At 43.3% G+C, this 12,188-nt stretch overlaps 1 protein-coding gene across 3 annotated transcripts in view; it reads left to right on the forward strand.

Annotated features, from left to right (window-relative positions):
* farp1 (FERM, RhoGEF (ARHGEF) and pleckstrin domain protein 1 (chondrocyte-derived)) overlaps positions 1 to 12,188 on the forward strand; it is a 240,541-nt gene that overhangs the window by 201,144 nt on the left and 27,209 nt on the right. For all 3 annotated transcript variants that reach the window (XM_067986578.1, XM_067986580.1, XM_067986579.1), the window contains exons 18-20: positions 638 to 875; positions 7,473 to 7,603; positions 11,735 to 11,803. In XM_067986578.1, coding sequence (XP_067842679.1) covers positions 638 to 875; positions 7,473 to 7,603; positions 11,735 to 11,803 — 438 coding nt within the window. The remainder of the gene's footprint in view (positions 1 to 637; positions 876 to 7,472; positions 7,604 to 11,734; positions 11,804 to 12,188) is intronic.

The following is a 12,188-nucleotide window of genomic DNA, read 5'->3' on the forward strand; positions in this document are numbered from 1 at the left end:
ATCGGAGGGTCAGTACTCGATGAGTTCTGCACTTTCGGAGGGGAGGTACTGAGGGAGTGCCGCACTGTCGGAGGTGCCGTCTTTCGGATGAGACGTTAAACCGAGGCCCCGTCTGCCCTCTCGGGTGGACGTAAAAGATCCCATGACCACTATTTCGAAGAAGAGCAGGGGGAGTTCTCCCTGGTGTCCTGGCCAATATTTATCCCTCAACCAACATCACAAAAAGATTATCGGGTCATTATCACATTGCTGTTTGTGGGATCTTGCTGTGTGCAAATTGTTTCCCGCGTTTCCTTCATTACAAAAGTGACTACACTTCAAAACTGCCTCATTGGCTGTAAAGCGCTTTGGGTCGTCTTGAGGTCGTGAAAGACTTGATACAAATGCAAGTCTTTCCTCTCCATACACAAGTGCGCACGCACGTGTACACACACACGTGTTCTCTCTCACACACACACACACACACACACACATGTATATCTATATTCACATATTTTATCATGTGGGCATAAACAAAGTAGATGTTTCTTCAGGCCTAACATCCTAGAGTAGAAAGGAAACTAATTATTGCTCCGTGTATCGAGGGATCCAGTGTGCCCCAGTTCATTATTACTCTTCTCCTTTGTTCTCTTTGAAGCAACTCACAGTCCACCTGCAGAAGCACAATGAGATTTTGATGGAGCTGGAGAAAGCAATTCGGAACTCACGGAAGCTGGAGGCCGTGTGCCGGGACTTTGAGCAGCAGAAAGTCTGTTACCTTCCCCTCAACATATTTTTCCTGCGGCCCCTCCACCGGCTGATGCACTACAAGCAGATCCTGGAGAGACTCTGCAAGCACTACCCGCCCAACCATGTGGACTTCAGGGACTCGAGAGGTATGGAAGTGAATCTGAGTGGGGAAAGGCTTTCAGCGCACTGGCTGGGGCTAGACAAGTGTTTCAACTCTTGCTGCAGTAAGCAATGCAAAAAAAACCTGCGTTCTATGAAGGTGTGTATCCACGCGCACAACATAAAAATTGTTTATATCAACTATTTAGAAAGTTATTTTAGCATGTTTGATTATACATTGATTATAGTGCCAGCCCTGGCTCAGTGGGCAGCACTCTCATCTCTGAGTCCAAAGGTTGTGGGTTCGAGTCCCCACTCCAGAGACTTGAGCACAAAATCTAGGCTGGCACTCCCAGTGCAGTACTGAGGGAGTTCTGCACTGTCGGAGGGTCAGTACGCAGTGAGTTCTGCACTGTGGGAGGGGAGGTCCTCAGTGATTGCTGCACAGTCGGAGAGTCAGTACTCAGTGAGTTCTGCACTGTCGGAGGGGAGGTACTGAGGGAGTGCTGCACTGTCGGAGGGTCAGTACTCAGTGAGTTCTGCACTGTGGGAGGGGAGGTACTGAGGGAGTGCTGCACTGTCGGAGGGTCAGTACTCAGTGAGTTCTGCACTGTCAGAGGGGAGGTAATGAGGGACTGCTGCACTGTCGGAGGTGCCGTCTTTCAGATGAGACATTAAACCGAGCAATGTTTCATTTGGCATATCTCACCCCCTCTAATAATTTTGCCCAATGCTGAAGCAAGAACAAAATGTAGATAACATTATTCACAAACGATTACTGTGTGCAGTATTGGGTTGTACATTATCAGAAGAATATTGAGGCTTTAGAGAGGATACAGCTCAGATTTATTAGGATGCTTTTTGGGATGGGGGAGTACAAATACGATGAAAAATTGGGTGTTTTATCGTTCCAACAATGCAGATTACGGGGCGATATAATAGAAGTGTTTAACATGATGAAAGGCTAGAGAGAAGCAGACTGTCTCCAGTGGTTGAGGATGTCAGGAATGAGGGGCCATAGATAGAAGATTGAGTGTAAGAGATTCAGAACAGAGGCAGGAGAAACTTTCCACACAGAGTTGTGAGGCTGTGGAATTCAGTTCCAGAGTTAGTGGTTGAGGCAGAAACTATGTCAACATTCAAAGTTAGATTGGATAGGGGGTTGAGGGGATATGGAACGGGGGAGATCTATTTGCTCAAGTCGGGGGTAAACGGCGGCACGAACTGGTTGGGCCAAATGGCCTGTTTCAGTGTTGTAACTTCTGTGTATTTCTATATATTGGGTAACACTGTACCACAACTGAAGTCATGTTCAGTAGATATGTACATTTCTTTGATTTTATTTTGCATGTTAAAATTTTACGCATGGTTAAATTAAAGGAAATATTTACAATGCTGAAAGTTCTTTAGATAGTTTAATATGAGGCTAAAGCCATATTCCATTTTCCCTGTGGGCAAGGAAAGTGAACATGCATGTTGAAAATATCAAATAATATTGTTGTATTTTAATCAGTTTGTTAGTAACCTTACCTGAGAACATTTATAAAACAAATAACTGCTGGGACTAAAGATCATCCATTTGAATAGATGAGAGGCAGGGATTCTGGGTCTTTCTGAAGCACTTTATATATTTTTTATTTCCTTTTATCTAAGTGTTATTAATGATGGTCAAAACATATTGAGGAGACATATCTGTACACCGATTAATACAATGGGGGCAATGTACAACTGACTCCTTGCTTGTGTAACTGGATGGGTACAATCCTCTCTGTGTAGTGCTTTGGTCACACTAGCACTTACACACTCACTGGCTCCAAACTACTCAGCACCACGTTCACCATTGTAATACTTCCTGGCTTTTCATTGTACCACGTAAGGTTCCTCGAAACCTACTGACATGTGTTCATTAATGTAGCCTATTGTAGTATCGCTTTTAGGAGCAAAGCATTTTGTGTGTTGTGGCAAATGTGGATGTTCCATAATGTGATATAAAGTGCATCATAGTGAAATGGTGCGGAGCCATTGTTTTGTATCATAGAATGACACGGTGCAGGAGGAGGCCATTCGGCCCATCGTGCCTGTGCTGGCTCTTTGAAAGAGCTATCCAATTAGTCCCACTCCTCTGCCCTTTCCCCATATCCCTGCAAATATTTTCCCTTTAAGTATTTATCCAATTCCCTTTTTGAAAGCCACGATTGAATCTGCCTCCACCGTCCTTTCAGGCAGCGCATTCCAGATCATAACAACTCCCTGCGTAAAAAAGTTTATCCTCATCTCGCTTTTGGTTCTTTTTCCAATCACCTTAAATCTGTGTCCTCTGGTTCTCGACCCCTCTGCCAATGAGAAGAGTTTCTCTCTATCTACTTTGTCCCTTCCAGTATTTATCTAATTCCCTTTTGAAAGTAATTATTTAATCTGCTTCCCTTTCAGGCAGCGCATTCCAGATCATAACAACTCACCGCGTAAAAGAAATTCTCATCTCCCCCCTGGTTCTTTTGCCAATCACCTTAAATCTGTGTCCTCTGGTTACTGACCCTCCTGCCACTGGAATTGGTTTCTCTCCCTTTCTACTCTGTCAAAACCCTTCATGATTTTGAACACGTCTATTAAATCTCCCCTTAACCTCCTCTGCTCTGAGCAGAACAACCCCAGCTTCTCTAGTCTCTACACACACATGCATTTTCCAATGGGTCATTGGCTAATAATCAGGAGTTGGAACCAAGGCTAATTTCTCCTCCCCAGCTTTGGGGCAATGAGACCAGTTTTAGCAACCCTGGGATCAGCTAACTCAACACAGGCTTGGGATCAAACTGGAGGCCTTTCTGGTCTGGGAGGCTCAGTTGTACACTGGTATTTACCAAATAAGCCATCAAGGATCTCGATCTACATTATATAGAGCCTTGCCCCTCTTGTGTTACATGTAGGGTTGCCAATCTTCCGGGGTTGTCCTGGAGTCTCCAGGAATTGAGGATTGATCTCAAGGACAACCCAGGAGAAAGATCATAGGGGCATTAAAAAAAAATCATTTTCTTTCAGCACTTTTGTTTATTAATTATAAAAATATTGGTTGATTGGATGGTTCTTGTCTGTCAATCGGGTAACGAGCCTGTTGGCTTGCCAATTGGCGTGGGAAGGCGGGGCATTGTGAAGATGGACGTGTTGGGCGACCAATGGTGGGAGGGTGGGGGCGGGGTGGTTGGAGGCCAGAGGTCATGTGATGAAACCTCCAGGAATACATCCAACCAGAGTTGGCAACCCCTCGTTACATACGATGCTGTGCTACAGAAGGAGTGAAGGGGAAGAGAATTGGGAATCTGGCTTAGCATCATAGAATGGTTGCAGCACAGAAGGAGGCCGTTCCGCCCATCAAGTCCGTGCCGGCTCTGCAAGAGCAATCCAGTTAGTCCCACTCCCCTGCCCTTTCCCTGTAGCCCTGCAAATATTTTCCTTTTAAGTATTTATCTAATTCCCTTTTGAAAGCCATGATTGAATCTGCCTCCACCGCCCTTTCAGGCAGTGCATTCCAGATCATAACCGCTCGCTGTGTAAAGAAATTTTTCCTCATGTCGCCTTTGGTTCCTTTCCCAATCATCTTAAATCTATGTCCTCTGGTTCTTGACCCCTCCGCCATTGAGAAGAGATTCTCTCTACCTACTCTGTCTAGACCCCTCTTCATTTTGAACATCTCGATCAAATCTCCTCTCAACCTTCTCCGCTCTAAGGAGAACAACCCCAGCTTCTCCAGTCTCTCCACGTAACTGAACTCCCTCATCCCTGGAATCATTCTAGTAAATCTCTTCTGCACCCTCTCTAAGGCCTTCACATCCTCCCTAAAGTGCGGTGCCCAGAATTGGACACAATTCTCCAGTTGTGGCCGAACCAGTGTTTTATAAAGGTTCATCATGACTTCCTTCCTTTTGTACTCTATGCCTCTATTTATCTCTCTGTTCCTGCACCCACTTTAAAATTGCACCCTTTAGTTTATATTGCCTCTCCTCGTTCTTCTACCGAAATGTAACACTTCGCACTTCTCTGCGATAAATTTCATCTGCCACGTGTCCGCCCATTCCACCAGCCTGTCTATATCCTCTTGAAGTCTATCACTATTCTCCTCACTGTTCACTATACTTCCAAGTTTTGTGTCATCTGCAAATTTTGAAATTGTGTCCTGTACACCCAAGTCCAAGTCATTAATATGTATCAAGAAAAGCTATGGTCCCAGCACCAACCCCTGGGGAACACCACTGTACCCCTCCCTCCAGTCCGAAAAACAACCATTTACCACTACTCTCTGTTTCCTGTCTCTTAGCCAATTTTGTATCCATGCTGCCACTGCCCCCTTTTATTCCATGGGCTTCAACTTTGCTGACAAGCCTATTATGTGACACTTTATCAAACGCCTTTTGGAAGTCCATATACATAACATCAACCGCATTGCCCTTATCGACCCTCTCTGTTACCTCATCAAAAAACTCAATCAAATTAGTTAAACACGATTTGCTTTTAACAATCCGTGCTGGCTTTCCTTAATTAATCCGCACTTGTCCTAGTCACTGTTAATTCTGTCCTGGATTATTGTTTCTAAAAGCTTCCCCACCACCGAGGTTAAACTGACTGACTGGCCTGTAGTTGCTGGGTTTATCCTTACACCCTTTTTTGAAACAAACGGTTCAAGAAGGCGGCTCACCACCACCTTCTCAAGGGCAATTAGGGATGGGCAATAAATGCCGGCCTCGCCAGCGACGCCCACATCCCATGAACAAATATAAAAAAAATGTGCAATTCTCCAGTCCTCTGGCACCACCCCCATATCTAAGGAGGATTGGAAGATTATGGCCAGTATCTCCGCAATTTCTACCCCTACTTCCCTCAGCGACCGAGGATGCATCCCATCCAGATCCCGGGTAACTTATTCCCATTTCACTTACATTTCTGCCAGCATGGCAGGATGAATTATTTAGAGGCGAATGCTGATTACGCAGATGTGGGAGATTAATTTTACAAGAGCAGAATAATTATAGTAAGCACAGTGGTTATTATCATAATTCAGACTAAGTATAGGGAAGTGAGTTTGACCCACTGGAACAGCGATGAGGATCTGGAGATGCAGTGGCAGGGGTTAAATGTAATGATGCTCGTGGTTAGTTACAGTACACAGTGGTTATCATAAATTCTGTGGAAAACTGTAGAATTTTGCGATCTGAAAAATTACAGGCCACCGATTAGTTCACGTAAAAGGGCCTAAATAGCAGTGGATGTGATATCATTCCCGTGTTATAAGAGTGTGTTCTCAGCCATCTGGTGTTTTTGCAAAAATAGTTTGAATGAATCTGATGGTCTGATCAAATAGAATATGAATCAGCTGTCGGAACCTGCAGACTGCACCAGTGACAGAGTTGGTGATTGTGTTCAATAGAAAAGGGAAGCATGTTGGAGCACATTCTGGTTTTGTGGGGAGAAACTCAACCTTAATAAAACAATATGTGACTAACTAGTTGAGGCGAATAGCATAGATGCGTTTAAGGGGAAGCTAGATAAACACATGAGGGAGAAAGGAATAGAAGGATATGTTGATAGGGTGAGATGAAGTAGGGAGGGAGGATGTTTGTGTGGAGCATAGACACTGTCACAGACCGGTTTGTTTCTGTGCTGTAAATTCTATGTAACAGGTTTAAGAATCAGAATCTGCAAGGACTCAAGCTGACAAACTTTAGGCATTCCCACCCAAACTCAGACACACAGTTCTCGTGGACTTATCGTTTGAAGTGCATTGGAAGCCCCACACAGCACGATAGAAGCAAGGAAGAGAGAAAATTAATCCATTGGCTAGTTTGAGCTCGAAGGGATTTCGAGGTCATAGAGTTATACAGCACGGATAGAGGCCCTTCGGCCCATCGTGTCCGCGCCGGCCATCAAGCCCTGAGGTGGGAAGAGGGCTCTCCAATGTCAGGACTTAATTGCTCAAAGACATAGCAAGAACCTTGATTGCGTTTGATTGGTGAGAGAAGGGGAACTTTTAACTACTTTAAAACATTGATAATCTCCCAACCTGAATGAATCTTTGGCACGTTCCTCGTGAACTTTTCCTGCTAACTCTGGACGCTGGGCATGAGGCGCAGTTTATATTCACTGCCACAAGGAGGCAGGCACCTCACACAACTGAGTGTTGCTTTACTGAGCATGTCAAAGGTCAAGGAATAAGATAGAGATTTTTTTTTTCTGTTTGTATATATTATGTGAATTTTTTTTAAAAAGCAATGATCAATCTTTTTCTATTGGATCTGGCTAGGTTGTTTGACCCTGAAAGTCTGCAACATACAGATTTCATCTCATTATTTGACCCTTTAAATGTAAAGAACGTAAAACCTCCCTTTATTATCTCAGAATTCGGAAAACTCGTATTTGTGTCAAATTTCCCATTTTAAAAATAAAAGTTCTGTGAGATAAGTTAATTTTTATATCTATAGGGACTGTACATTTTGGACACTGCTTGCAATTAATCACCCGTAACGTTTGATGATCGCTCCTGTGAAGCGCCTTGGGGTGTTTTACTGCATTAAAGGCGCTATATAAATGCAATGTACATTGGAACGTCTGGCTTAACAGAGGTGACCCTTGTCTTTCTGTCTCTTTCCTTCGTCCAGCTGCTTTGGCAGAGGTGGCAGAAATGGCGGCACAGCTGCATGGTACCATGATCAAAATGGAGAACTTTCAGAAGCTCGTCGAGCTGAAGAGGGACTTAATAGGCATTGACAATCTGGTCATTCCTGGAAGGGTACGTTCTGTTCCGTCAAATTATTATTTTTTTTAAAAAAGATGTATTGTATAAAATGTCATTGCATCAAACGTTAAGTTCGTTGTGTATCTTTTTCAATTCCTTCCTCTCTTCCCCTCTTGCTGAAGCCATTGGCCCATCCTGGGATACAGATAAATGAATCTATTTATTACGTAGGAAAGTTAATTATATGAAAATATCTCCAAAATTGTCAGACCACATGTAAAATATTACTGGGCTTAATTAATTTATGCTAAACAGATGTCAAATTATACTAGTTTTTTGTTAAAAAATCATTCAAAATATACCATTTACACTGAAAATTGGAAATGGAACAAATAAGGTGTTTGAAACTTAACATTTTTTTATTGTATCCCTGATGCCCTCTGGTAATTTGCCCAAATGACCACTCTGCGTGTGTGAGCTTAGACAGTAAGCATCAGTGGGCGAGAACGCCATCACTCAGCCTAGTGTTGGCATGGTCTTCGTTACAGAGGGAATCCTAAAGTAATCCGGTCAGGAACTAAATCCCAGCGGGCATATGGAAGAGGGACACAAGAGTTAAATTATGAGACTGGGCTTGTATTCCCTCGGGTATAGACGATTAAGGGGTGATCTAATTGAGGTGTTTAAGATGATCGAAGGACTTGATAGGGTAGATAGAGAGAAACTATTTCCTCTGGCAGGAGAGTCCAAAACAAGGGGGCATAACCTTAAAATTAGAGCTAGGCCGTTCAGGGGTGATGTCAGGAAGCACTTCTTCACACAAAGGGAAGTGGAAATCTGGAACTCTCTTTCCCCAAAAAGCTGCTGAGGCTGGGGGTCAATTGAAAATTTCCAAAACTGAGATTGATAGATTTTTGTTAGGTAAGGGTATTAAGGGTTAGGGAACCAAGGCGGGTAGATGGAGTTGAGATACAGATCAGCCATGATCTAATGGAATGGCGGAACAGGCTCTAGGGGCTGAATGGCCTACTCCTGTTCCCATGTTCCTTCTGATATTCCTAAGAGGAACAATTGGGAAGAGGGAGAGGAAGCCTGGGATCTTTGGCTTCTACAGGAATATATGTTTGTTACCCTTAGGGCAAAATTTATTGCAAGCCAAGCGAACTAGCTCATACTGATGTGAAAAGTACAAATAACCTTTAAAATTATCAGTTTAAGAAGTTGATTTTGGATCACTACAATGTGGCATAATTATGTTAGTATTAATTATTCCTGGGCATGTTGGTATTAATTATTCCTGGGTATGTTAGTATTAATTATTCCTGGGCATGTTGGTATTAATTATTCCTGGGCATGTTGGTATTAATTATTCCTGGGCATGTTGGTATTAATTATTCCTGGGTATGTTGGTATTAATTATTCCTGGGCATGTTGGTATTAATTATTCCTAGATATGTTGGTATTAATTATTCCTGGGCATGTTGGTATTAATTATTCCTGGATATGTTAGTATTAATTATTCCTGGGCATGTTGGTATTAATTATTCCTGGGCATGTTGGTATTAATTATTCCTAGATATGTTGGTATTAATTATTCCTGGATATGTTAGTATTAATTATTCCTGGGCATGTTGGTATTAATTATTCCTGGGCATGTTGGTATTAATTATTCCTAGATATGTTGGTATTAATTATTCCTGGGCATGTTGGTATTAATTATTCCTGGGCATGTTGGTATTAATTATTCCTGGGCATGTTGGTATTAATTATTCCTGGGCATGTTGGTATTAATTATTCCTGGGCATGTTGGTATTCGTTACTGCTAAAAAGGGAGGAAAATTACATTTGATGTTCACTGTAATTGGCCTGTGTAGATTTGTTGTACATCATCACACTTTCAACAACCCAGTTCTAGCGTTGAATTCTAAACCAAAGATGCAATTGTAAGGTCATTGTTACTTGCAATCTCCTTACAAGCCGCCCTGCACCAATACGAAACATATAAACCCAATTTAAGATCACAGCTTGTGATTTGTGTTGGTGAATGGATCAGTCTCTCTGTCAGTATGAAGAGAAAACGTGTAAAGAATGAGTCAAGCAAGATCCTTGGGTAATCAAATCAGCTGTTCCCATCTAAGCCCCTAGTGCAATGACTAATCTGAGGATTTTGCCCTTCTTGTATCTTTCCCTCATCCGTGCCTTTGTTACCTCTAGTCTCGACTATTCCAATGCTCTCCTGGCCGGCCTCCCATCTTGCACCCTCCGTAAACTTGAGCACATCTGCTGCCCGCATCCTGACTTGCACCAAGTCCTGTTCACCCATCACCCCCTGCGCTCGCTGACCTACATTGGCTCCCGGTCCGGCAACGCCTCGATTTTAAAATTCTCATCCTTGTTTTCAAATCCCTCCATGGCCTCGCCCCTCCCTATTTCTGTAACCTTCTCCAGCCCTACAACCCTCCGAGATCTCCGCGCTCCTCCAATTCTGGCCTCTAGCGCATTCCTGATTTTAATCGCTCCACCGTTGGCGGCCGTTTCTTCAGCTGCCTGGGCTCTAAGCTCTGGAATTCCCTCCCTAAACCTCTCTACCTCTCTCTTCTCCTTTAAGACCGCTCCTTAAAACCTACCTCTTTGACCAAGCTTTTGGTCACCTGCCCTAATATCTCCTTATGTGGCTCCGTGTCAGATTTTGTTTGACTATCGCTCCTGTGATGCGCCTTGGGACGTTTTACTACGTTAAAGGCGCTATATAAATGCAAGTTGTTGTTGTTTTCCCTTTCCTTCGATGGAGCTTTTAATGGGCATAAAGTTTTATGTCCTGTAAAGTAGCCTGCTGAAAAATTTACCCATGGCAGCAAAAACAAATGTCCTTCATTCAATTATAGTGCTCGCTGGCAGAGGTGAATAATTCCATCACTTTTCATTCTCGTTTTCCCTGACTAGTTTCAATGAGATTCAGCAGCATTCTCTAAGTCCTGACTCTGCCCTTGGCTGTGAATTGTCTGTATAAACCATGAAATATTAAGTAAATGATTGCTGATAGCACAGCAGGGTGGAGGTTAGCGTGGTACAGTACATAATCACACAGATCGCACGTTTCAAGGAAGGGTTTTCAGATTTGACATGTTGCACATTCGCCCCCAGGTCTGCCATTTAATATTCTGCGGAAATGATTTACGAGAATGTTACCAGGATTGAGAGGATGCAACTATCGGGAAGGATTGAGCAGGCTTGGGGGCTCTTTTTCTCTGGGAAAGAGGAGACTGAGAGGAGTCCTGATAGAGGTCTTTAACATTATGAAGGGGTTCGTTAGGGTAGCCATAGAGGAACTGCTCCCACTTGTGGGGGAGTCTAGAACAAGGGGGCATATATATAAGATAGTCACTATCAGATCAAACAGAAACAATTTGTGTTTATCTCACGCTTTTAACATAGTAAAATGTCCCAAATGTGTGGGAGCCATTGAAAATCATAAAATAGCAAACAAAGACAAACTTTAAGGCATCTGTAAAGGTAAGGAACATTATGTTTTCTTGGAGGGAGTTATTAGTTGGGAGAGAGAGGCTACAGTAGGGTCCTATAATACAGTATTGTTGTAATGTGACATGGTTCGTGTGAGTACAGTAATAGGATTTCACTGCCTTGGTGAATACAGGTAATGGTGACCAAAAGCCTGGTCAACGAGGTAGGTTTTAAGGAGCGCCTTAAAGGAGGAGAGGTTTAGGGAGGGAATTCCAGAGCTTAGGGCCTAAGCAGCTGAAGGCACGGCCGCCAATGGTGGAGCGATTAAAATCAGAGATGCGCAAGAGGCCAGAATTGGAGGAGCGCAGAGATCTCGGAGGATTGTAGGGCTGGAGGAGGTTACAGAGATAGGGAGGGGCGAGGCCGTGGAGGGATTTGAAAACAAGGATGAGAATTTTAAAATCGAAGTATTGTTGGACTGGGGTCCAATGTGGGTCAGCGAGCACGGTGGGTGCTGGGTGAACAGGACTTTGTGCGAGGCAGCAGAGTTTTGGATGAGCTCAAGTCTCACACAATATAAACTGCATTCTTCGATGTAGCCAGCTATTTGTCAGCCAGGAACAAACTCCTCCATTAAACATTTTTACATGTCTTGGTGTTTGAATTTTGTCTATAATTTATTTGATGTAGTTTATTCTTTTCATCTCTGTGTGTTTGATAAAGGAATTCATTAGGCAGGGATGTCTCAGTAAGCTGTCTGCAAAGGGATTACAGCAACGCATGTTCTTTCTGGTAAGTAAACCAAAACTAATTGTGACTGCGATATCTGTCGGACACCACTAAAAATGCAGTGAAAGTCTGGGCACTGAGCCTCTGCATCTTGAACACATACTTTGATTCTTCACTATTGGTTGTCTTAAACAGCACAAATGAGTAAAAAAATAACAGCTGCACTGTCGGAGGTGCCGTCTTTCGGATGAGACCACAGCCCCATCGAAGAAGGCCACGTCTGCCCTATTCAGGTGGACATAAAAGATCCCATGGTCACTATTTGGAAGAAGAGCAGGGGGAGTTTTCCCCCTGGTGTCCTGGCCAATATTTATCCCTCAACCGACATCACTAAAAACAGATTATCTGGTCGTTTATCACATTGCTGTTTGTGGGATCTTGCTGTGCG

Source organism: Heptranchias perlo, chromosome 6 (genome assembly GCF_035084215.1).
Source record: "Heptranchias perlo isolate sHepPer1 chromosome 6, sHepPer1.hap1, whole genome shotgun sequence".
In the NCBI taxonomy this organism is placed as follows: domain Eukaryota; kingdom Metazoa; phylum Chordata; class Chondrichthyes; order Hexanchiformes; family Hexanchidae; genus Heptranchias; species Heptranchias perlo.